Source organism: Heloderma suspectum, chromosome 1 (genome assembly GCF_057233095.1).
Source record: "Heloderma suspectum isolate Gila_16-S chromosome 1, 16-S_ref, whole genome shotgun sequence".
Classification (NCBI taxonomy): Eukaryota; Metazoa; Chordata; class Lepidosauria; order Squamata; family Helodermatidae; genus Heloderma; species Heloderma suspectum.
Window position 1 is genome coordinate 99,117,667 of NC_139458.1, and position 25,557 is coordinate 99,143,223.

At 42.2% G+C, this 25,557-nt stretch overlaps 1 protein-coding gene across 2 annotated transcripts in view; it reads left to right on the forward strand.

Moving 5' to 3' along the window:
- PRMT3 (protein arginine methyltransferase 3) overlaps positions 1-25,557 on the forward strand; it is a 100,274-nt gene that overhangs the window by 9,134 nt on the left and 65,583 nt on the right. For both annotated transcript variants that reach the window (XM_084852312.1, XM_084852321.1), the window contains 4 exons: positions 2,619-2,772; positions 5,135-5,273; positions 10,255-10,320; positions 17,262-17,383. In XM_084852312.1, coding sequence (XP_084708438.1) covers positions 2,619-2,772; positions 5,135-5,273; positions 10,255-10,320; positions 17,262-17,383 — 481 coding nt within the window. The remainder of the gene's footprint in view (positions 1-2,618; positions 2,773-5,134; positions 5,274-10,254; positions 10,321-17,261; positions 17,384-25,557) is intronic.

Sequence of the window (25,557 nt, forward strand, 5' to 3'; positions counted from 1 at the left end):
ATGTGAGATGGACAGGCCATTGCAGTGGAAGACTGGTCACTCTGCTTTACAATTCACCCCCAGCCAACAGTGTTCTGGCAGCTTGTGTGACAGCCCCCCTATGGTTTGAAAATCCTGCTGGATGCCAGGTTGGTTAATGGTAAAACATCTACCATCTAGGGCTTGATCCTGAATGAATGTGCCAAGCTAGCATGTATCATGGAGACCATGGTGGATGAGACATAACTGTCTTGGTTATGTTCTACAGGATTCTGCATGCAGCAGCAGGCTCAACTTAGGGGGCATGGAGTGGTATAGGCAGTGGCCTGTTGGGATTCTGTCTCCCTGACCAGCTGTCCCCTGCAGTCTTCACCAGGTGTTTAGTATGTATTTATGAAGTTGGCTGTAGGATAGAGATTCTGTTGGTGTACTGCCCTGCTACCCAATACCCTGAGATAGCCAGGGTATAACCTGAGATAGCCAGGATGCTCTCTGTTGATGTTGGAGTTCCCCAAACTGGTTGTTCTGGCGGACGTCAGTATCCATACCAAAGCTCCTCTGGCTGGAGTGGCTTAGGAATTCATGGTAACCGTGGGCCTGACCCACACATTCAGCTAGGCATACATTGGACCTGGTCTTTCGTTCTGGATGGGAAGAGGAGGATCTAAGAGTGGTGGAACTTATTATAGTTCTGTTATCATGGGCAGATCATTAACACTGGATACATTTCAGTTTGTGCAATGTTGCACAAACTGGAATGAATTAAACATTTTTAAAATGGGTAAACTTTTCTAGTGAGTCATAGAAGACAAGCTAGAAAAAATTACCCATTTTACAGGTAGATATGCTAGTGAGGCAAATATTAATTTCAAGAGGGTGAGTGAATCATTGACAGAGACAGCAGTCACAATATTTATGGAGCAGCAGATCAGTCAAGAAAAGCAAACTGAGAAGCAACAGCCTATAAGTCAACTTAACACAAATGCAGTTGGTCAAGGAATTAAGTGTGTAAATCCAGAGGCAGGATAGTTAGGGCCTACTGAATCAGCCCAAACTTCTTTAATTCTTTGAACGTTTTAACTGAGGCCTCACCTACTAATTTTAACTCCCCATGCAGAAATGTTAGCACTCAGCTGCAATATTCCTGTAACAATAATGCAGCCAGGAGTGATCTAGCATGCAGACAAATTTCTTATTGTAATAATGTGGAAGATCTGTGCAAACAAGGGAAACAAAAGTGAATGCTTTTAAAACGGTCTGATGTGATCCTTAATCTGCCCTGATATTATCAGTTTGCTTGAGTGGCTGCCTACCCCTGCCGCTCCTGGGCTTTCAAACCTTGAGGATTTTACAAAAATTAGGAAATCTACCTAGAATCATTCTTTCTGAACTTCCTGTGATCCAGCCTTTCAAATCTGTAACTGGAGAGTCTAAAAGAGAAAGAGACTTCCCTGAGCCAAAGCTGCCTTCGGTCCAGGCCCTTGAATCTCCATTCGCTACTCCAACCTTCTTACCCCAAAAGCAGGACTTCTGGGAAAGGAGAAGAATTAAATGTGACCAGCAGCCCGTACTTGCCTATTTGCTTAGCTGCAGCCCACCAGTTATGGCCACACTCCCAGTATTTGTGGGTGTTTTACATGTTAAAAAGTAATTTAAGAAATGCTTAAAGCTAAGGACAGAGTTCCCATTTATTTTAATAAAAGTTTCGTAGCGTCGTTTAGGGGACAGAATGTTAAACTTCTTCCAGGGATACCTGTGTTCAAATACTTGCTCAGCATTGGAGCTCACTGACTGTTGCTGGGCATCAGTATATTGCCTTAACTACTTCATGGTTGTGAAGATAAAATGGGATAACTCCTTTTATTCTGTATATACCAGCCTTCTCCATCCTACCCTCCAGATGGTTTGGATTACAACTCCCATCAGCCCTAGCCAGCATAGCCAGTGGTCAGGGATGATGGGAGTTGTAGTCACCAGATTGGGGAAGGTTACTGTATACTAACCTGTCTGTTAGTATTTTGCCTTTTGGAATTCACCTTTTTCAAGAATTCCCAACAATCCTGAAAGTGCTCTGTTCCCAAAGCACTCCTAAAAAGTGAAGAGCTTTGAACTGACCAAGATATAACCTTTCTGGTCAAAAGAACAATGGTCTCAAATATACAGAAAGAGTATGGTAGTAGTCAGTTTCAAAGTTGGAATGTGTATTATAGCTTCAAAATCATTTTGGCTGGGATCCAAACAACTGCATGGCTTGTTCTCTCTGCCCAATTGCAACTTGGCAAGCCCATTTTGAAACTGACAGGAATCACAAAAGCAGTTTAATTTGGTATGGGTGTTGCTGCTCAAACGAAAGTATTTTTAAAATCCTACTGAATATATCCAAGGTGACATTCAAGGTAGTCCTTTCGATTTTGGCCTTTCAAATTTTTCAACGAGGAGGAAATAACACGAAAAACGTCCTTTGATGGCAGCAATAAAGTTGCCTGTGGGTAATTTCATGAGCAGATTCCATTTCCTACTCTTAATCTTAGGCAGGTTCTGTGTGTACAGAACAAGCTATGCAGTTCTTTGGATCCCAAATATTTCATAAGTCTTAGCATTTATAAACTATATGATCAATTCTCATGTTTCATTTCCAGATATAGAAGATCTTCTGGACTCCACCAATATTGCTTGTCCTACTGGGCTAACTGAGGCTTCATCTTACCTTGAGCGCTTGAAACATGCAGAGCAAAGAGCAGAGCTGGCAGAAGCTGCATTGGCCAGAGCACAAGGTGATCTTCAGAAAATGAGGTAGTCTTTTGACCAAAGACCTTTTTATTTCAGAACCTTAGGTTGCCACCAACTTGGATATAGTAGATTAAAATACCTTTATGGTAGTTATAAAGGCTACTAGAACCTGAATGATATGTCACTTTCACTTAATGGATTTGGGAGAAAGTATGTGGTAGGCTTCTTATAAAATTCAAAGATATGTGATATCATGATACATGGTCTCTTCTTAAATCACTTTTGTTAGGAAGCAGGTAAACCTGTATTTCTTATTACTTGGGAAATTAGTATTCAGAAAAATACAGTGAAGAGATTGGCGGCAACAATATCAACTACAATGTAGCTTTAAACCTAGTCCATATTTCTCCAGGAAACCCAGCTCTGGACCTCAATCAGCCAAATGAAAATAAGCAAAAGGAGATGTATTGGTAGGACTATAAGAACAAACATCAACAGGTTTATTAAATTAATGCTTGCTGTTCATCTTTTATCTGGCTCAGTGTGGCACCAGGTGTGTCTTGGGACCAGTTTACATAAACAACAGACTGCAGTTCCTGTTCCGCAGTGGAAGGGTGAGCCTCCCATCTCTGCCCTCCACCATACACCTTAAGTAACGTATAGTGCAAGTTCATCACACTCCTAGCAGTTCATGAGTGTCTTGGTAAGGTGAATCCAACAAAATGGGAAACCACACAAAGGATGCCAAAAAGCAAAAGCAGTGGGTAAGCAAAAGGAGACTGGAGTTTGAAAAGCAAGCATTATTGAATTTAGTCACACTGAATTTTCCTGAAGAAGGGCTACATGTGATCTGAAATGTTGAAACTGTTCATTTTTGTGGAGTAAAACACCTATTTTGCCTACCTGCTTTTTGCTGTTTTGGTAAGGTGTGTTTTAGTTAAGAGTGTCTCTTCTGTACTACACACAATCCATGGTTGCTTTACATGGCCTATTCCCCCCGCTCCCCTGAAATCTCTAAAAACTTTTAAACCTGAATCTTGGAGGGAAAATAAATTCGGCAAAATAATTACATTTATTATTTCTCACTGTTGATAGTTTTTGATACTAAACTCAGGGCAGCATCCAATTGGGGCCTTCTGTGTGTGGGCAGCTTGCGCAACATGATATAGTGCTTCCAAGGGCAAGCACCGAAACGAGCGGAAACACTCATTTCTGGCAGGGAGAGGGCTCTGGCAACCACCCCCCTTCCAGAAATTAGCTTCCTGCTCATTTCACAGCTTGCCCCCAGAAGTGCTGTATCACATTGCGCAAGTGGTAGGGACTGACGGGCCTGGCCATGTGTGGAAGGCCCCCATTGGATACTGACCTGAGTTTCCTCAACACAAAATGCATAGAGCCCTGAAGACGTGTCTTAAATTGCTCAGTCCAAAATAATGATCTGTTGTTGAATTGTAAACTTTTATTATCTTTACAGCTGTAAATGGATGCTATAAAATAATGCTATGCACTAAAGTCATGTTAAAGTGCATGTCTGAGTAAAGCCTTTCAACTTTTCTTTATATACCATGGTCATTTTAAAAAAGCATGCTACTGTTTTGATGGCAACCTTTTTCCTTAGCCAATTGCTTGCCTTTGAAAGGCCATTATTTTGAAATTCATTCCTAATTATTTTAGGAATGAATTAGACTTTTCATAAAGGAGCTGGATGATCACTTTTTAAAAATCCAAGTCCATTATACCATTTGGTATAGTGTGTCTGGTTTCACTGCTGTTTGCACATTTTCTAAGAGCACCTTTCAAAACCAGTGTACTGAGAGAGAGTGTAGTGTAGTGGTGAGAGTGACGGACTGGGAGCCAGGAGATCCGGGTTCTAGTCCCCACTTGGCCTTGGAAGCTCACTGGGTGACTTTGGGCCAGTCACAGACTCTCAGCCCAACCTACCTCACAGGGTTGTTGTTGTGAGGATACAACGGTGAGGAGGAGGATAATGTAAGCCGCCTTGAGTTCCTTGCGAGAGGGAGAAAGGCGGGGTATAAATGCAATAAATAAATAAATAAATAAAAAACGTTCCTTGTTGTGTACGTCATCACTTCAGCACAGTTGTAATTTTTAAGGTTAAAGAAAACATCCAAAGTGGGTTGATGAGGAGGGCCTTTATCTTGAATGTAGCTCATGAAGACAGCAGGTCAGGATTCCAAATTTCAATTTTCCATAGTTTGAAATGTGGAAAAATATCGATATGCAGAGAATTCCAAACACTTACACAGCAGCTTTCTGTGCAGCAGCCAGCAGAGGGAGCTTCAGCATGCTTGAGGCACAAGATTACTTTATGAAACCTGTATGTTTTCTCTCCGCACGCTTGCCAGCATTGTTTGTTAATGGTCCCATTAATGTGTCTCAAGAGTATGTTTCAAATTGATTACAGACAATTTGCTCAGGATTTTGTGATGAACACCGAAGTCAGAAGTGGCTCAGCCAGCACCGTTGCGGACCTACGGGAGGATGAGGAGGATGTCTACTTCAGCTCATATGGGCACTATGGGATCCATGAAGAGATGATAAAGGTTAGGAAATGAGCAGAAGCACGTCTTTCCCGCCATAAAGATGGGAGCAAGGCTGTTTGTCCATAAGTATGCTGCAGTGTAGCTGCATTTTTAACCCTGTCCGTACTTGCTAGTGGTTATTTCTGGTAAAAGATAAGGTGAAAAATGCAATAAAAGCAAGGGAAAAACCAACACAAAAGAATAAACACCTGGACCAGGAACCAAAGTGCCGTGTGTAGTCTGGCCTCCTCTTGCATTGTCTGGATAGTAATTCCTAAAGCTTGGCGAACACTCTCAAGTGGGATTAAGTGTGGTGCCAGAGGGATTCAGCCAGCGTTGAAATTTGCCAACTCATTTTATTCCTAGAATTTTAAGATACTTTGAGTATAATTACTTTCTCCTCATGTAGCTGGGGTGGAATCTGGTCCTAGCGGCTGTAGAAACAGAGGATCATATTCAATGTTAGTCTAACATTCCCATTCATTTCAATGGGTCTACTCTAAGTAGGACTAGGATTGGGTACGGCCCAGATAATTGAATCTGGTAGATTTAAAGTATGGGTGTCCTACGAAAATGTTAGTTAATGAAATCCACCATTCATAACTTCCTCAGAAATACTTTTATGCCAAAAATAATGAAATGCCAAGTGTTTAAAAAAAAAAAAAAAAGCTAGGAAGTGCTGTCAAGTGACCTGAAAATTAGCTTTTGATTTCTCTAAGTCTTGTCTCTGTTTCTCTCATTTTGATCTTTCTTGTGGGCCTGTGGGCAGGGATCTGCATTTTATTTATATATAATGGCTAGTATAGATTTGGCTTTTCGATAAATACAAAAATGATGGGGGGGGGAGAGAAATTCTGGAAAGCATTACATTTTAGAATTGTTGATACTGGATATTGTTTAGAGCATGCCTAAGGCAAGTGATCCTGGAATTGAATATTGAAGATCGTGTGTCTGTCAGGCTTCCTTGGGTTTCTGTCTAGATTGGTGACAACATTTGCATTTTGTGACATCTGTGCACCCAGTTAATGACCAGCAGAGACAAAAAGCCATGGTGGAGGCATCAATGAACAATGCCTTGGGCTAGTTGGTAGGAGGCTCCCATCAGCTCCAGCCAGCATGACCAGTGATAATGGGACTTGTAGTTCAACAGCAGCTGAAGGGCCATAAGTCCTCCACCTTGCTATATAGGATCCATGCTTATTTGCAACTAACGAATAAATCTAAAACTGCAAAGATTTGTGGGTTATCAAAATATGCAGTTGTCTTCAGAAAATCTTGACACACCAAAACTGACATCGTTATCGCCATTAAGTAAAAATGAAACTTCTGAAATGATGTCTTATAGAAAGCTGCCATATACCAAGTCATTAGTATAAGCCCATCTAGCTCAGTATTATCTACATCAAGTGGAGAACATCAGGCCTGGAAGTCTAATCTGGCCCTCTTGGCATCCCAACCTGGCCCTCTGGAGCACCTCAGAAGCCCCTGTTCCTGGCTCCACCCCCTTTCATCCAACCACTGATGATGTGGTAGTTTCCTGGATTTTGTGCAGTCCCCCCCCCTTGTAAAAGGTTGAAATGCCTTTTCTAAGCCTTAGTTACTAGCAGTAGAAGCTTTAAGCTACAATATGCGGTTATTTCATACATTTTTACCCCTTTTGCCTTTGGCCCTGCCCACCACTGGAATGCAGTCCCCCAGAGCTTCTCCTGAATTGAACTTGGCCGCCAGGTTGAATGGTTCCCCACCTGTGGTCTACATTGACTGGCTTCAGCTCTTCAGGGTTTGACTGGGTCTTTTCCAGACCTACCTGGAGGTGCTGGTGATTGAACCTGGGATCTTCTGCATGCATATCATGTTCCCTAGCACTGAGCTATGGTAGGAATTAAGTTTTGGATGAAAGCAGTGTTACATTTAACTGGACACTAAATTGGAGGGGAAAGTGAGATAAAATGTGTGTTGGCTTGCTGGATTATACTAGATTAGAAGACAAAAAGGCAAAGACCCCAGTTGGTACTGAAAAAAGAGTTAAATCAAATAATACAATGTTGCTCATAAACAGTAAAATGCACAATTCATTTTTTTGTTTCCTTGTGCTTAGAGCTGCCCTCAACCCCCCGCCCCCCATTTAATATTGAATTAGCTTTACTGAAGTTAGTTAAGTGAATAGTCCCTTTAGACTATTCCTTGTTAGAGCTTGGCAGTGAACTACAGTTCTCATGAGAGCCTCTTTTTTGGCTTTAGGATTATTCTGGAATAAATGTGTGTAGTACCAGCTGGAAGGTATGGGAAAATATCAGCTTATCCTTAAGTACTTTGCCATTTTTAGTCACCATAAGGACCCAGGTTGTCATTTCTAGCTTTTTATGCCAAGAGGAATTTGTATTTTTTATAGTACACAGCTGATGTCCTGTCTGTTTTTCTTTAACTGCTTGAATATTATCACTACACTGAAATCAAGGGAGATGGTGATGGGGGGAGGAAAAGAGCTAATAGTGCTCCCAAATAAATGACTGGAGCTTTCCTGGGCAGCCGTGCATGTAGCGAAGACAGCAGTTGGAAATCTATTGATTAAGTTTAGGCAGCAGCAATCAACCCTGACTGCTCATTGGAAGGACAGATACTGAAGCTGAAGCTCAAATATTTTGGCCACCTAATGCAAAGAGAGAACTCACTGGAATGATGCTAGGAAAGATTGAAGGCAAAAGGAGAAGGGGACAACAGAGGATGAGATGTTTAGATAGCATCACCGATGCAATGAATATGAACCTGAGCACACTCCGGGAGAGAGCGGAGGACAGGAGGGCCTGGCATGCTATGGTCCATGGGGTCACGAAGAGTTGGACATGACTTAACGACTGAACAAAAAAATAGTGAGGATAGACTAGAAACCTTTACAGTTGACTGCTTCTGTGACTGACAAAGAGACTTTTGATCTTAGGTATTCCCCAGTTAATACAGCATCAAAAGAAGTCAACGCAAAATATTAGCTGCTTCTTGATTCCACAAATATTTATATCCCATACATCTTCCATTCAAATTGGGTTCTAAGGCTTACTTACAACCAATAGAATGAAATAATAATGAAACAACAACAATTCAAAATTGACAAGGGGCACTGTGAAGTTGTAGAGCAGTTGTGAAGTTGTAGAGCTTTATGCAAAAGTTCTATGTTCAATCCCCTGGCATCTCCAGTCATTTGGGGACACTGGAAAAGATTCCTGTTAAACTCTGGACCCAGACTATAGTGAGCTAGATTTGGTCATCTGACTTGGTAGAAGGCAGCTTCCTATGATCCTAAAATCCAGCAACAAGATAAACTAGCACGAAGAACAGTGAGCAGTGATATAAGTGCATATGCAAGCAAGGTTGTCTTAAGCAGCCATCTGGATGCACTCAGTGAGGTTGGCCACTGGATCTCCCAGGGCAGTGAATTTCATAATCTTGGTGCTACCGACAGGAAGGGCTGATCCCAGGTGTGTATTCTCTGCACCTTACATGACAGACGGATGCATAAGAGGGCCAGTGGACGCTGGTGGCTCCAATTTTGGTTGGGCTGTGATCCCTTTTGGGGTTTTAGTCAGGACCAGCCAGAACTCTAAAGCCGGAGTGCTGGATCCTATCCCTCAAAATGGGTTCGGCACTTTAGATAGCTCACTTAGAGTTCTGGCTGGTTCTGACTGAAACTCAGAATGGAAGCACAGCCCCAGCGAAATCAGAGCCACCAGCCTCCACTGAAGAGGGCCTCTCCTGATGGCTGCAGCATGCAGGCAGGTTCGTATGGGAGGGAATGGCCCTTCCCCTATCCAGGTCCCAAGTTGTTAATGGTTTTAAAGGTTACTTGTTTTTTGTTTTTTTAAATCTGTTGGACTCTTTACAATACCCATTTCAGGTTGCTTTCTGAAATTCTGACTCATAAATTTCATCTTGGAAGGGTACTGATACACTCCCCCAGCTTTACGTGTGGTTTTGGTTTTATAACCATAAGTTCTGGAATGTTAGTTGCTGCAGAGAATTATCCTTCTATCCTTTTGGCGTTGCATCTAGTGGTGCAGAGTCCAATTTGTATGCAAGCAGAGTTTCTTGCCTTTTTTTAAGGTGTTCTCTCTGCGCTTTATACTTCTTTTGTTTTAGCACTGTCATAAGGAGCTAAAAATAAAATCACAAGTGCTGTATTCCTTTGAGTTGCTGATTGGCTCTCTAGCTATTTCCAGGGATAGTAAAGCATATGGCTTGCTGGCAGTTTGTCTCTCTGCCTACGCATATTAAAAGGAATGATGTTAGTTGGCCGCTAAGACAAGTTACACAGCCAGCTCACGTTCAGATGTTCTACATCTATTCAGGTGCGCAAACTGGAAAACCACCAATACCTTTTTAGTCATGCTGAGTAAGCACAAGAGGCTTTCTCTGAACTTGACATACTATAGAGTGGCTTTGCAAGCTTCAATTTTTAAATGTGATGGCTGCAAATAAGGCTGCTCCTAGGAGCTGAACAGCTTGCTTTGCTACCTAGACGTGAGGAATAGTGTTATTTAAAACTAGGAGTAGTGGTTGTACATTACTTACTTTAATATGATAGCCATGGCCACACCCTAGGGAGATACCAAGATCTAATACTGGCGTTGGACTCCACCGATATTGCAGTGTTTTTTATTACTAGTATGGTGCTTGAAAATTAGGGAACATATATTCAAAACTAATAGTCATGTTAACTGTTTCCTTACGAACAAAAAGGACAACTACTTTGTCTTGGTATATTAGAACTTCCCTATTTCATTCATACCCGGTAACTTCACCAGTGCTGCCTGACAGGCTATATAGGAAGTTAATTGGCTGCTACTTTAACAAAATATAAACTCAGAAAAAAAATTATGTACCTGGAAAATACTTAATTTTTTGGTGGAGTTAGGGGTGGAACATTCGAAAGGTGACTAAAACATTTTATGTTGTCATTGTACAATGTATTGCAGAAGGTACTCTGAATGTTATTTTTTTTAAAAAATAGGATAAAGTGCGCACAGAAAGCTATCGTGACTTCATATATCAAAACCCCCACATCTTTAGAGATAAGGTAAGTGGGCCAGCTTTAAACCTGTTAATGGTCTTGCAGTATATGACTCTCTAAGGTAATAAAAGCCTCTTGGATTGAATTCTTTCTAGAATTGGGAGAATGATGCTTTGGCAGGGCTTTGATTCAATGTACTTGGTTCCTATTACATGGAGAGCATTATTCAGTTGCTGGAGGGTGCAGAGTACTGATAAGAGAAATGCTGATCAGCATTGTCATTGTTCAGTGTGCTGTCTTGAGTGTTCATTAATTATGATGACATGGTTTTGTTGAGTCTTTCTTTGTCTGCTGTTCTTAAGTGGCATCTGAAATAGGCGTGTGCACACTTATTTACAGTAATTCAACATAATTTCTAACCTGTGTCATGCATGATAAAAGCATCATGAAGATCCCTGAGGAATTAGGTTCTAGAAAGAGTTCAAATCCCATTGTTGTTTTGATTGATACCCATATAAAATAGGCCTTCCTGGGCAGTTTGTGAAAACTCATTGTGAGGTCTGTATTTGTTGGGAAATGTATTTTGCTCTTACATGAAGCAACTGTGGAACAAGGATAAGTGGTTGGAAAGGATGAAAGTTATGAAAATATGATACAATGTCTCTCATTCTTATCCACCCTCCCAATGGCAAATGTATGTGAAAGGGACCCATTGTGGAGCCTTTCCCACTCCCCCCATTGGCCCTTGGCCAAGCGTATATAGTGCTGGTGCATTGTGATGTAGAAGGTCTGTCGACTCTTTCCATGCAAAAATTTCTTGGTGCTACTTTTTCTCAGCATCTCACTTAAATATATATTTAATGTGCACTTGGCTGTTTTGTTTTGTTTTTTCATAACACAAGTTAACTTACTTGGGAGCATATACCAATGCTGGGTCTGCAAATCTTTGCTGGCTTTGCAGCCAACCAGAAATGTGTCCAAAGGACCTGGGCTTTCCCCTTGGATGACGAGCAGTGTCTTGTCCCTGATCTTGTATTGTGCCTCTGTGTGAGGTCACAGATGGTGCCCCGTTCCTATCCTCTACTCGAAGCTGAGAGAGGACAAGGATCATCCTCGTAGTTGTGTGAGGCTGTGGACACAATCCCTGTCATCTTCTCCAACTCCATGTACTTTCATTTTGCCAGCTCTGGAAAATACTGGCAGATAAAAGCATATGGACTAGTTCCAACAGCAATCCATTATACTGTATTGGTCAGCTTCATAGCTAAAAATATACTTGCTTGGATCCAGAGATGTCTTGCATGAGCAGAAAGGCACTTCCACTTGTGAAAGGCAGCCCTGCTGAATTCTCCCAATTTTCCTGTCTTGGCACAACCCCCCACCCATTCCAGAGGGTGTGCTCTATCAGGGCGACGGTTGCACAGGGAGGTGTAATGTAGAAGAGAAGCCAGGAAAGGCCTTTGCGCTAGCAGAGTTTCACTATTTATTTGTTACATTTTTATACTGTCCAGTAGCCAAAGCTCTCTGGGCAGTTCACAACAATTAAAATAATAAAATACAACATAAGATACAATATAACAGCTAAAACCATTGTATAAAATAAAAGTAAAAAACCAACATAAAATGTAGCAGCAGTGCAAAGATTTAATATACAGTAACATATCTAAAACAACAGAACTGAAAGATTAAAATGCATGGGAAAATAAGGTCTTCACCTGATGCTGGAAAGAGCACAATGTAGGTGCCAGGTGAGCCTCTCTGGGAAGCTCATTCCACAACCTGGGTGCCACAACAGAAAGAGCTGTCTTAGTAGCAACCAACCTCAATTCCTTTGGCAGGGGCTCCCAGAGAAGGACCGCTGAGGATCATCTTAGGGTCTGGGCAGGTGTATGTGGGAGGCGATGATATTTCAGGTAGCCTGGCCTGAATATTCTGTGATATTATATTCTTCATATTGTAGGAGGTTTAATCTAGCTTAGTGGGACATATAGGATTCCTTATGGGCACAATCCCATGCATGTTCAGGCAGGAATGGGGATGCTGGACATAGTAGGACTTATTTCTGTCTAAATATGCATAGGATTGTTATAGCCCAGAGGAATTGTTTCCCTCTTTACCAATATCTTCAATATATAGACCAAATGGATTTGTGCTCAAGTATGTATAAGTTTGGTTCATCTCCACAACTGGCAACCTGATTTAGGTCCTACATCTGACTGCATCTCTCACAAGAATGTATATTCTCATTTTTATTTTATAATAGATTGTTGAGAAAGTCTTATTTTTAAACAAATATATATTTTTCCATTGAAGAAGACATTTTGAGGTTGAAATGTGTTTGGGTTATTGATATTTTTTCTATTTTTACACATTATGTTATATTAACAGGTTCATTTATGTTATCTACTGCTTGTTGATTACTAGCAGGCATTCCAGGTCAGTCTATGTATTTGGTTCATTTAAATTAAATATTATTTTTGTACATTCTCCCCTTAACTTTATGTTTATCTTGTTTCCCCATTTGGATAGGGCAAGACCACTTTTTGTTATTTTTGGGGGGTGAGGGGGAGGGTTCCGAGAATGCTAAGCCATGAACCTGCTCAAATCTCAGGCTTGAACACTTCCCCCTCCTCCTTTGGTAAAGCCATTAGAAGAAGACTGGAACTCGCAAAGTGGACCAATGTGTAGCTGGGAATAAGCTCCTATCAGTGTCACTCACTTATCTCTGGATCCAACCCATGGAGGAATGTGAATTGTGAAACATTGACAACTGTGGATGTAATAAAGTAAAACAAGGGAATGCCTGCTATTTAGATCATTTTTTGATGGGAACTAATGTTCCCCCACCTAGAACACTGTGCTCACAGCAAATTGGTTGTGCATGACTATCTAGACTGTACCAGTTGAGTAGAGGAGTAGGGAAACTGGATATAAAGCTAACAGTCTGGGCCCTCTTATGCATGTAGTTCCCAATTCATTGTTGGGGATCGTATGCACAGTCTGAAATTTTGGCTGCAGGTGCAGACATGGGTCTTGCTTAATCAGGTCAGAACTGTATTCTGTTCATGTTAGTTATACTGCGATGTGTTCAACTGTAGAAATGATGGGTTAAATTCTAAAAGAAATAAACCATAATCGTTCAATCATTTAAATGTTGCATTTCTTGGAGTACTGTTCAGTTCCACACTTTGTAGTCAAAAGTACCTATGTTTTGTAATTTGGACTTACTTTATTAAAGAAAACCCACAATTGTCTCAATTTCAATTAATGCTGGAAGAGACAAAACCTTTGAAAACAAAACAATAACTGGGATGACTTAAAATATTTTAAAAGCTATCTGTTACCTTACTAACATAGAAAAGGGGTAGATTTATTTATGACTCTGTCACCACAGCATCTTTCAAACAAAATAATGTATTAATGTTAAGGGTGAGTTCATTTTAGGATGGAGAATTCCTTACCTGCATGTAGAAATGGTAACAACGGTGGTGCTTCTCTTCTAATTTATGCTGCCCCATGGAAGTTTAAATGTTATTGGGGAATGTGAAGCCCCACTTTTCTGCTGCAATGAACTAGCACATCCTAAATCTATTGATGTACAAATAGGGAGAACAAAAATTAAATAATGGTGGCAAATCATTCCATATAGTTAACAAGTATCAAATAATGAACAGATTTAGTCCCAGATGTACAAAGCTTGAGCTACTATTTCATGTGGCTGTGACAGCAGTTCATTATTTTCATTCTTTCTGTTAAGTATACTTACTGTACATGTAAAGGCAGTGGTATAATAGCCAGTGGAGTTGTTTTTGCTTTTCAGTTACAAATTAGATTGTTGGCATTAATTTGCCCTTCTGTCTGAAGTACACACTTTTATTTTGCCCTTTCCATCTGTGCTTGAGCACAAGAGAGACAATTGTTCCTGTTTTCTTTTTGTATCCATATGTCTGAGCATAGTGAAGGCCAACTTGCCCTGCTCACTTCTCATAGAAGGGCACTCTGCCCTGTTTTTGTTCAGAGACTTTTTATACCTTTCCAAGTAAAAATGGAACGCCATTTTCTCTGTCAGGACCCTGTTGACATGTTGTCACTGATCTGACATAAATTATCGTTAACATTACCGTGTTACCATTCAGAACTGTGAGGTGAAATGTTTAGGGATTTCATGGGATTAATAGGAGAAAATTGAATGTAATTTCAAGCCTGTCAGCCAGCGTCTCCCTTTTATTCTCCCCAAAGTCAGTCTTTATCTTGCTTCTCTATTGACCTTAACTGAAAGATGGCCAGGTGAAATGGGTTGTTACGCCTTTTGCATGATCATGTATCAATTTAGGAATATCATTCTTATGTTATGATACTTGATGCATATGTACTTTCTAGAAACTCAGTCTGAAAAAACCATAGCCATCAGATCTAAAAATAGCAACTCATAAGAAATCAAGTGGACTACCATTTATATATAATTATAGTGGCATGAGTAAATCAAACAATATATTGGCAGAAAGATAAACTAGCCAAGTCATTTAAGCATGCTCTAGTCACAATGCTTAATCTAAATGTTTAGGTATCAACAGATTTTTCAGTCCTGCTTATGATCTTAAATATATGCTTAGAAGTACATTGTTGTAAACAAGCTGGTTTTTTACACCTACCCAACTGATCTTTCCCTCTGAATTTTTGTGGATTTAAAAATTCTCATCACAGCCTTTTCTATGCCCGGTTTGTTCTTGAAACAAATTTCTGCAGTGAAATGAAAAATCACTGAAGAGACTATATTGAAAAAAGCTGAGAGGCCTTTAATTATAGAAGCATAAATGACACCACTGGAATACATTTGGAGCTCTCCATCAGACGTTGGCACTCTGAGTAATTGTGGTTGAATGCTTACGTGTCCAATTATCTGACCATCTTGTAGCTTATTTCCTTCATACTTGCCAGTTCAGTTTGTATTCAAATAACTAAATGTAGGTGTTGCAAATAAACCACTGTGTATATGTGTGTGTGTGTGTGTGTGTGTGTGTACACATACTCATGTTAATTCAGTAGTGGAAGCATATTCCGCATAGAGGGCTTTAATTTATCATAGGGCTCAAGGGATACACATCATTGTATTACCCCAGTATTCTGGATAAACAAGTGAGTCTCACATTTATTTATTTATTTATTTAAAATATTTCTTGCCCACTTTTCAGGGCAGAAGCCCTGCCAAGGCAGCTTACAGCAATAAAATACATAAAAACAGTTAAAATATTAAAAATGATGAAAATATAAAAACAACAATAAAAGCCAACAATAAAACCAGCAACGCTGTTAGCAGGCTGATATGGGTGAAGGCGGTCCTTCAAGTAACTTGGTCCAAACCATTGAAGGCTTTAAAGGTCAAAACCAGCACTTTGAATTGGGCTCAGAAACGCACTGGTAACCAGTGCAGCTGGCGCGGTATAGGCGTTATGTGATGGAATCACCTCGCCCCCACCAATACTCAGGCGGCTGCATTCTGCACAAGCTGGAGTTTCTGAACCATCTTCAAAAGCAGCCCCATGAATAGTGCATTACAGTAGTCCAGCCTGGATGTGACTAGTGTGTGGATAACTGAAGCAAAGTCTGTCCTCTCCAGATAGGGCTTCAGTTGGCATACCAGCCTAAGCTGGTAAAAAGCACTCCTGGATTTCCCCAGTTAGCTCAGAGTCCAGGAGGACTCCCAGACTGCGCACTTGGTCTTTCAGGGGGAGTGAAACACCATCTAAGACCACTTGTAAACCTCCATCCAAGGTAGTTGGTTTCCCAACCCATAGTACCTCCGTCTTGTCCGAATTAAGTTTCAGCTTGTTCACACATGCTGCATAATGGCCAAAATCCAGGGGTACACAAATTATGTCCAGGTTTAGTAGCCAAAAGTTATTTTTACTAGCCAGCATGAGCATAGTAAAAGTGCCTCTGAGCACATGCAGAGTGTTTTTCCTTTTCTATCCAGCAAGTGGCAGCCTGCCTTTCCCACAGAATTAAAGAGAAGGGCTAATAGCAAAGATGATACTGTTCCCCATAAACCCTAGTCCCTGCTGGCCCTTTTCTGAAAATTAAACATTACACCAGCTCCCTAGCAAGCCACAGCACAGCAAGCATTTGTTTTCAAAACCATGTTTTCAAAAGCTAGGAGACAGTCCTTGCCATTCTCCCAAAGACATCCACTACAGGTTTTAATTCTTTCCCTGCAGCAGCTTATTTTCCAGTGTGGAAAGTAGGAGTGAGAGAGAAGCCAGTTGCATGTAGGCCCAGGGAATGAAGCAAAACTGCAGAGGGAAGAAAGCAGTCACTAAGCAACTGAGGGAAGAAAAAGGGAAGTGGAAACTGCCCTCTGCCTTCTTCCACCCAGTCTTGTCAGTCAACTTACAAAGCAAACCTCCTGCTGTTCTTAAAATACCTGCAGTTGGAATAAAGTAGCAGAAGCTTGTTGGCCTTCAGAGGAAAAGAAACTAACAAAGAGTAGCTCTCTAGACAGCTTAGAGAGCAATGAAGCACTCCAGTGAAAAACAAAGCCTTTTGAAGACCACAGAGGTAGTCCAGAAAGGACTGGTAGGTCAGGAAGAGGACAGGAAGAATCCGAAATGCTTTAGAGGAATGTAGACTGTGTTCAGGCAATGTACAGATCAATGCACAAACCCAAAGACAAGCGGTATCAACTTAAAAAAAAAAGCAAAGCAAAGGATTGTGGTGGAGGAAGGGGGGCATGTCCAACAGGGAGGCCTATGGATTGGGAGGCCTACCAGGTTGAATCCATCCTGTGGACTGGAGGTTCCCCATCCTTGCTGTATGGTGTATACTTTGTCCACCTTAGAACTTAACCATCATATTTCTTACTACTTTTTTCTGGAAAAAAATTTACATTGAACTTTTATGAGTAGGTTTTGGGAATTGGTGGTTATTGCTTTGTAACATCAGCTAACTTTGCACTAGTAATTGCTTTCTTTCCTTCCTTCCTTCCTTCCTTCCTTCTTTCTTGCTGTTAGATTGTCCTGGATGTTGGTTGTGGAACTGGAATCCTCTCCATGTTTGCTGCCAAAGCAGGTGCAAAAAAGGTGATAGGAGTGGACCAGTCTGAAATTATCTATCAAGCTATGGACATCATTAGGTAGGTGAACTTCAGAAACCGTCTTAAGTTAGCAGATTTTATAGAAATAAACCCAGGAAGTCAAGGTTGATTTAACCTAGGTTGGCTATGTTTGTACATAATGTTAAACTCAGGGACACAGGGATGGGAAGAATTTATATGTCCTTTCCCTGCTCTCACATAAACTTTAAACTCTGGTGCCACTGTAAGTCTGCACTGGGCCATGGAGGGCTTAAATAATACTGGCTTCAGTGCTAAAGCCACTTCTGTAACTAATTACATCAGCACCTGAATCCTTTTTAACTGGGGCCTGAGGGTTGCCCACCATCGGCCTAGTAATGGAATAAGAGGAGAGGTCCTCTTATGGATCAGTAACTGGTTAAAGAACAGAAACAGGGTAGGAATAAATTGTCAGTTCTCTCAATGGAGGAATGTAAATAGTGGTGTCCCACAGGGATCTTTATTGGAACTGGTGCTTTTAAACTTGTTTATAAACTCTCTGGAATTAGGAGTGAGCAATGAGGGGGCCAAGTTTACTAATGATGCCACATTATTTAGAGTGGTTAAAACAGAAATTGTGAGGAGCTCTAAAAGGAGCTCTAAACTGGAAGAACGGGCATTTAAATGACAAATGTGGTTCAATGTAAGCAAGTGTAAAGTGATGAATGTTGGGGCAAAAAGTCCCAACTTCACATGTACAATAATGGGATCTGAGACTAAGAAAGAGATATTGGGGTTGTGGTGGATTGCTTGATGACAATGTCAACCCAGTGTGAAAAAGGCAAATTCCACGTTGGGCATAATTATGAAAGGAATTGAAAATAAAATTGCCAGTATCATACTGCCCTTATGCAAATCTATGATGCGATCACATTTGGAATACTGTGTATAGTTCTGGTCATCACACTTTTAAAAAAGATATCGTAGAGCTGGAAAAACTGCAGAAAAGTGCAACTTAAATGATCAAGGGACTTGACCAACTTGCCTATGAGGATTGGTTACAGCGTTTGGGACTGTCTAGCTTAGAAAAACAGGCAAGTGAAGGGAGACATGATAGAGGTGTACAAAACGATGTATGGTGTGGAGGAAGTGGATAGGGAAACATTTTTCTCCTTGTCACATAATAGTAGAAATCTGAGTTATCCCATGAAGCTGATTGGTGGGAGATATTGAGAGATAAGGGAAAATACTTCTTCACACAGCGCATAGTTGAACTGTGGAATTCGCTACCACAAGATGTACTGATGGATACCAATTTGGATAGCTTTAAAGGGGATTAGACAAATTCATGCAGGATAAGGCTATCACTAGCCATGATGCCTATATGCTAGTTTCAGTGTCAGAGATAGTATACATATGTATACCAGTTGCTGAGGAACACGAGCTCATGGCCTACTTGTTGGTTTCCCACATGCAGCTAGTTGGCCACTGTGTGAACAGAATGCTGGACCAGCAACCTCCCTGACGAAGCTGGCAGAGGTGGTCTCAAGTGTGGTGTTAGAGGAACCCAGGGTGGTGGTTCTGGGTCACTTTAACTTCCATGCTGTGGCTGTCTCTGGAGTTCCAGCTCAGGACTTCATGGCCTTCATGACAGCCAAGGGGCTGTCTCAATTTGTAATCAGCCCAAGAGTAAGCAGAGTACTCTTGATTTGGTTTTTGCTCCAAGCTGAAAATTGGGGGGCAAGTAACCCCACAGTCATGGTCAGACTATTTCCTGGTCAGGCCATGTCCATGTCAGATCATTGTCATGGTCAGACCATGAGATTTGAACTCAAGGCATTGCTTCTGTCCTACAAGGGTGGGGGAGCCATTCAGATGGTCAACCCCAGGAGACTGATGGAATCCATTTGATTTCTGAAGGCTCTTGGGGATTTTCCATTGGAGAGAGCTGGTAATCCAGCTGAAGCCCTAGTCTTACTATGGAACAGTGAAATGCAGTGAAGACCATTAACTTCATTGCACCAGCACTATAGAGCCCACTCTGCTCCTAGGTATAATGGGGAGCGCACTCTACTCCTTGGTATAACGGGGAGTGCACTCTACTCCTTGGTATACTGGGGAACTATGGTTAATGACATAGACTGGATGTCAGCTAGAGCACAAATGGCGTAAGACTCAAAGTTAAAAAGACAGGGCACACTCTAGAGCACATAATCGTGCCTATTGAGTGGCAGCGCAGGCAGGAAAGAAGGCCTATTTTGCTGTCTCTATTGCGTCTTTGACTAGCCATCCAGCTCTTTCAGATGTTCTTGGTGGGGGCGGGGCTGCTAATGCTCTCTACAGTGAATGGGGCGCTGGTCCCCTCAAAGACCTGCTGTGACCTTTTTGCATTGCACTATGGGGACAAAATCACTCGTCTCAGCAATGAACTTGACACTGTTGTTAGCACAGTTCTAGTCAAGGTACCTGATGCCACCATCTGCCCAATTTTGTGGGATCGGTTTCAGTTGCCGTGGCCTGATGCCATGGACAAAGTACTTGCAGCAATCTGATCGACCACATGCCCTCTCGATCCTTTATCCTCCTGGCTAATAAAAGCTAGCCAAGGAGGTATGACCAGGTGCGCCCACGGTGTGGGTGGAAGGGGTGATTCCTGCTGTCCTTAAGGAGGCAGTGCTGAAGAAGCCCCCACTCTGGACTCAGTGGGACAGCTACTGCCCAGTTGCAAGTACCCCTTTCTTAGGGAAGGTATTTGAGAGGGTTGTGGCAGAGCAACTGCAGGCCCTCTTGGAGGATACTGGAACCATTCTAGTCTGGGTTTCGACCTGTTATGGGACCTAATTAGCCTTGGTCACCCTGATGGATGACCTTTATTGAGAGAGGGACAGGGGAAGTGTAACTCTGTTAATTCTGCTCGATCTCTCATCAGCTTTTGATACTATCGGACATAGTATTCTCCTGGATCGACTCCATGGGATGAGCATTGGAAGTAATACGTTACAGTGGTTCCAGTCTTACTTGCGGGGCCAATTTCATAGAGTAACATTGGGTGGCCATTCCTTGGCCCCATGGCAATTGAGCTATGGGGTTCTGAAGGGTACCATTTTGTCCCCAAAGTTGTTCACCATCTATATGAAGCCGCTGGAAGCAGTCATTAGGGGATTTGGAGCCAAGTGCCATCAGTATGCTGATGATGCACAGCTCTATCTCCCTGTGACATCTGAATCAGGTGAGACTGCGCAAGTGCTGGATCTGTGCCTAGACTCAGTAATGGGCTGGCTGAGGGCCAATAAACTGAAGCTGAATCCTGGCAAGATGGAAGCCCTGTGGGTGAGTCATTCCTCTGGAAGATAGGCTCCTTGCCTGTTCTGGATGGTGTTGCAGTCCCTCTGAAAAATCAGGCTCATAGCCTAGGGGTATTCTTAGATCCATCACTGGAGGCCCAAGTAGCTGTGGCAGCTCGGAGTGACTTTTACCAGCTTCAACTGGTTCTCCAGCTATGGCCTCTCCTGGATAGGGATAGCTTGGCCACAGTGGCACAGGTGCTAGTAACCTAAAGAGTGGATTACTGGAATGCGCTCTATGTGGGGCTGCCCTTAAGGCTGCTCCAGAAGCTGGAGCTAGTGCAGAATGCAGCAGCTTGGCTGTTGTTGGGAGCTGCCCCTTTTCAGCATGCAACTCCTTTGCTGAGGAAACTGCACTGGCTGCTTGTTTGCTACCAGCCCAGGTTTAAGCTTTTAGTACTAGTGTACAAAGCCCTAAACACCTCGAGACCAGGATACCTGAGATAGGCCTTCTTCCTTATCAACCTGCTCGGTCACTGAGGTCATCTCCTGTTGATTCTACATGGACCTATGACCTGATTGGAGTCCACTCAGAGAAGAGCCTTCAGTGTGGTGGCCCCCTTTCTATGGAACTCGCTGCCTGTGGAGGTCAGGCAGGCTCCAACACTGTGTTGTTTCTGGCACCTCCTGAAAACATTTTTATTTCAGGAAGCCTACTTGACTGACCAGTCACGGTTTTTATCGGTATTATGTTTTTAAAAATAATGATTTTTAATATGGAGTTTTATTCTTTTATCGTTTATCTTTTATTGTTCACTGCTCTGGAATCTTGTCTAGATGCAGAGCAGTATATAGAAGTTGTAAATAAATAAATAAATAAAATATATGTACCATTGATCTAATCCAGTATGGCTCTTTTTTGTTCTTATCTTTGATGTGCTGCATTGACTTGGCATTGGGATCTAGCTTTAAGGTCAGCAGCTTATCAACTCTCAGTGCTGTTCAGTCAGTGCTTTCACCTGGTTTCTTGGCCCTTGTGTGATATATCACTGCTTGGGTAAATGGGTGATGTAGGGGTGGTGATGCTGCTTTGCAAGGCATCATTGATTGTTAACGGCCTAGGAGTTGGGAAGTGTATGGTGACCTGGATGTGTCTCTCATTTTCACAAACAGATGCTGCCACTTCAGCAATTTTTGAACACAGTATTTGGACTGCTTATTGAACATATTATTGCATCCATTGGCCATGCTGGCTAGGGCTGCTGGCAGTTGAAATCCAAAACATCTGGAGGGCACAGGTTGGGGAAGTCTGCACTATTGAGATTTGTTGTTCAGTTGTTCAGTCGTGTCCGACTCTTCGTGACCCCATGGACCATAGCACGCCAGGCCTTCCTGTCCTGCGCTTTCTCCCGGAGCATGCTCAAGTTCATATTCATTGCATCAGTGATGCTATCTAGCCATCTCATCCTCTGCCGTCCCCTTCTCCTTTTGCCTTCAGTCTTTCCCAGCATCAGGTTCTTTTCCAGAGAGTTTTCTCTTCGCATTAGGTGGCCAAAATACTGGAGCTTCAGCTTCAGTATCTGTCCTTCCAGTGAGCACTCAGGGTTGATTTCCTTTAGGATTGACTGATTTGACCTCCTTGCAGTCCAGGGGACTCTTAAGAGTCTTCTCCAGCAGCACAGTTCGAAAGCATCAATTCTTCGGCGCTCAGCCTTCCTTATAGTCCAGCTCTCACAGCCATACATTACTACTGGGAAAACCATCGCTTTGATTAGACGGACCTTTGTCGGCAAGGTGATGTCTCTGCTTCTTACTATGCTGTCTAGGTTTGCCATAGCTTTCCTCCCAAGGAGCAAGCGTCTTTTAATTTCATGGCTACAGTCACCGTCTGCGGTGATCTTGGAGCCCAAGAAAGTAAAATCTGTCACTGCTTCCATTTCTTCCCCTTCTATATGCCAGGAAGTGATGGGGCCAGATGCCATGATCTTCGTTTTTTTAATGTTGAGTTTCAAACCAGCTTTTGCACTCTCCTCTTTCACCCTCAACAAGAGGCTCTTGAGATCCTCTTCGCTTTCTGCCATTAGGGTGGTATCGTCTGCATATCGGAGGTTGTTGATAATTCTCCCAGCAATCTTAATTCCGACCTCTGATTCATCCAACCCGGCGTTTCTCATGATGTACTCTGCATATAAGTTAAATAAGCAGGGTGACAATATGCAGCCTTGTCGTACTCCTTTCCCAATTTTGAACCACTTGGTTGTTCCATGTCTGGTTCTTACTGTTGCTTCTTGACCCTCATACAGGTTTCTCAGGAGACAGGTAAGGTGGTCTGGTACTCCCATCACTTTAAGAATTTGCCACAGTTTGTTGTGATCCACACAATCAAAGGCTTTAGCGTAGTCAATGAAGCAGAAATAGACGTTTTTCTGGAATTCTCTTGCTTTCTCCATGATGCAGCGAATGTTGGCGATTTGATCTCTAGTTCCTCTGCCTCTTCTAAACCCAGCTTGTACTTCCGGTAGTTCTCGGTTCGCATACTGCTGAAGCCTAGCTTGTAGGATTTTGAGCATCACCTTGCTGGCATGTGAAATGAGCGCAGTTGTGCGGTAATTTGAACACTCTTTGGCGTTGCCCTTCTTTGGAATTGGAATGTAAACTGACCTTTTCCAGTCTTGCGGCCATTGTTGAGTGTTCCAAATTTGTTGGCATATTGAATGCAGCACTTTAACAGCATCATCTTTTAGGATCTTAAATAGCTCAGCTGGAATACCGTCATCTCCACTAGCTTTGTTGTTACTAATGTTTCCTAAGGCCCACTTGACTTCACTCTCGAGGATGTCCGGCTCAAGTTCAGTGACCGCACTATCATGGCTATCAGGGACATTCAGATCTTTCCTGTATAGTTCTTCTGTGTATTCTTTCCACCTCTTCTTAATCTCATCTGCTTCTGTTAGGTCCTTTCCTTCTTTGTCCTTTATCATGCCCGTCTTTGCACAAAACGTTCCCTTGAGCTCTCCGATTTTCTTGAAGAGATCTCTAGTCTTTCCCATTCTGTTGTTTTCCTCGATTTCTTTGCATTGTTCATTTAACAAGACCTTCTTGTCTCTCCTTGCTATTCTCTGGAACTCTGCATTCAGTTGGATATATCTTCCCCTTTCTCCCTTGCTTTTCGCTTCCCTTCTTTCCTCAGCTACTTGTAAAGCCTCATCAGACAGCCACTTGGCTTTCTTGCATTTCTTTTTCTTTGGGATGGATTGAGTTGCTGCCTCCTGAACAATGTTACGGACCTCCGGCCATAGTTCCTCAGGCACCCTGTCTATCAGGTCTAATCCCTGAAATCTTTTCCTCACCTCCACTGTATATTCATAAGGGATATGATTGAGGTCATACCTGAACGGTTGAGTGGTTTTCCCGACGTTCTTCAATTTAAGCCGAAATTTTGCAAGAAGCAGCTCATGATCTGAGCCACAGTCAGCTCCAGGTCTTGTTTTTACTGACTGTATGGAGCTTCTCCATCTTTGGCTGCAAAGGACATAATCAATCTGATTTCGATATTGACCATCTGGTGATGTCCATGTGTAGAGTCGCCTCTTGTGCTGTTGGAAAAGAGTGTTTGCTATGATCAGCGTGTTCTCTTGGCAAAACTCTATTAGCCTTTGTCCTGCTTCATTTTGTACACCAAGGCCATGCCTGCCTGTTATCCCAGTGATTTCTTGACTTCCTACTTTAGCATTCCAATCCCCTATGATGAAGAGGACATCTTTTTTTGGTGTTAGTTCTAGAAGGTGTTGTAGGTCTTCATCGAACCGATCAACCTCAGCTTCTTCGGCCTCAGTGGTTGGGGCATAGACTTGAATTACTGTGATGTTGAATGGTTTGCCTTGGATTCGTACTGAGATCATTCTATCATTTTTCAGATTGTACCCCAGTACTGCTTTTCCCACCCTTTTGTTGACTATGAGTGCTACTCCATTTCTTCTAAGGGATTCTTGCCCACAATAGTAGATATGATGTTCACCTGAATTAAATTCGCCCATGCCTGTCCATTTTAGTTCGCTGATTCCCAAGATGTCGATGTTCAATCTTGCCATCTCATGTTTGACCATCAGATTCATTGATCTGACATTCCAGGTTCCTAAACAATATTGTTCTTTACAGCATCGGATTTTCTTTTCACCGCCAGACACATCTGCAGCTGAGTGTCCTTTCGGCTTTGGCCCAGCCGCTTCACTCTTTCTGGCGCTACTTGGAAATACCCTCTGCTCTTCCCCAGTAGTATATTGGACACCTTCTGACCTGAGGGGCTCATCTTCCGGCGTCATCTCTTTTAGCCTTGTGATATGTTCCATGGGGTTTTCTTGGCAAGAATACTGGAGTGGGTTGCCATTTCCTTCTCCAGTGGACCACATTTTGTCAGAACTCTCCTCCATGACCTGTCCGTCTTGGGTGGCCCTGCACAGCATAGCTTATGGTTTCACTGAGTTACGCAAGCCCCTTCGCCACAACAAGGCAGTGATCCATGTCTGTTGAAGGTTCCATCAACATTCTTCACTGAGTGAGACTCCTTTGTGTTCCTATCTGTGTGTAATTAATTTGACCCTTTAGAGTGTGTGTGTGTGTGTGTGTGTGTGTGTATATATATATACACACTACTACTACTACTAATTGTCCTCTGTATGCAAGCTTAGTGCACTTTCTGTATTGTCAGCAAAATCTTCAGCTTAAATTCACTGCAAAGTCACGGGCAACAAATGAATAGATCCAGGGACTTTGTACAGAGCTCAAGAACTCTAGTGCTCATTGTCAGTGGGAAAAGGCAAACAAAATGTGTACCTAGAGTGATGAGGCAGTTGCTTTCACAAGGATCTATTATGCGGTGACATAGCAATTGGATTTCAGTAGTCTTTTTATATTGCTTATGTTATATACTGACTTTTGGAAGGCATAATTAGGTGTATTGCTAGCTATAAG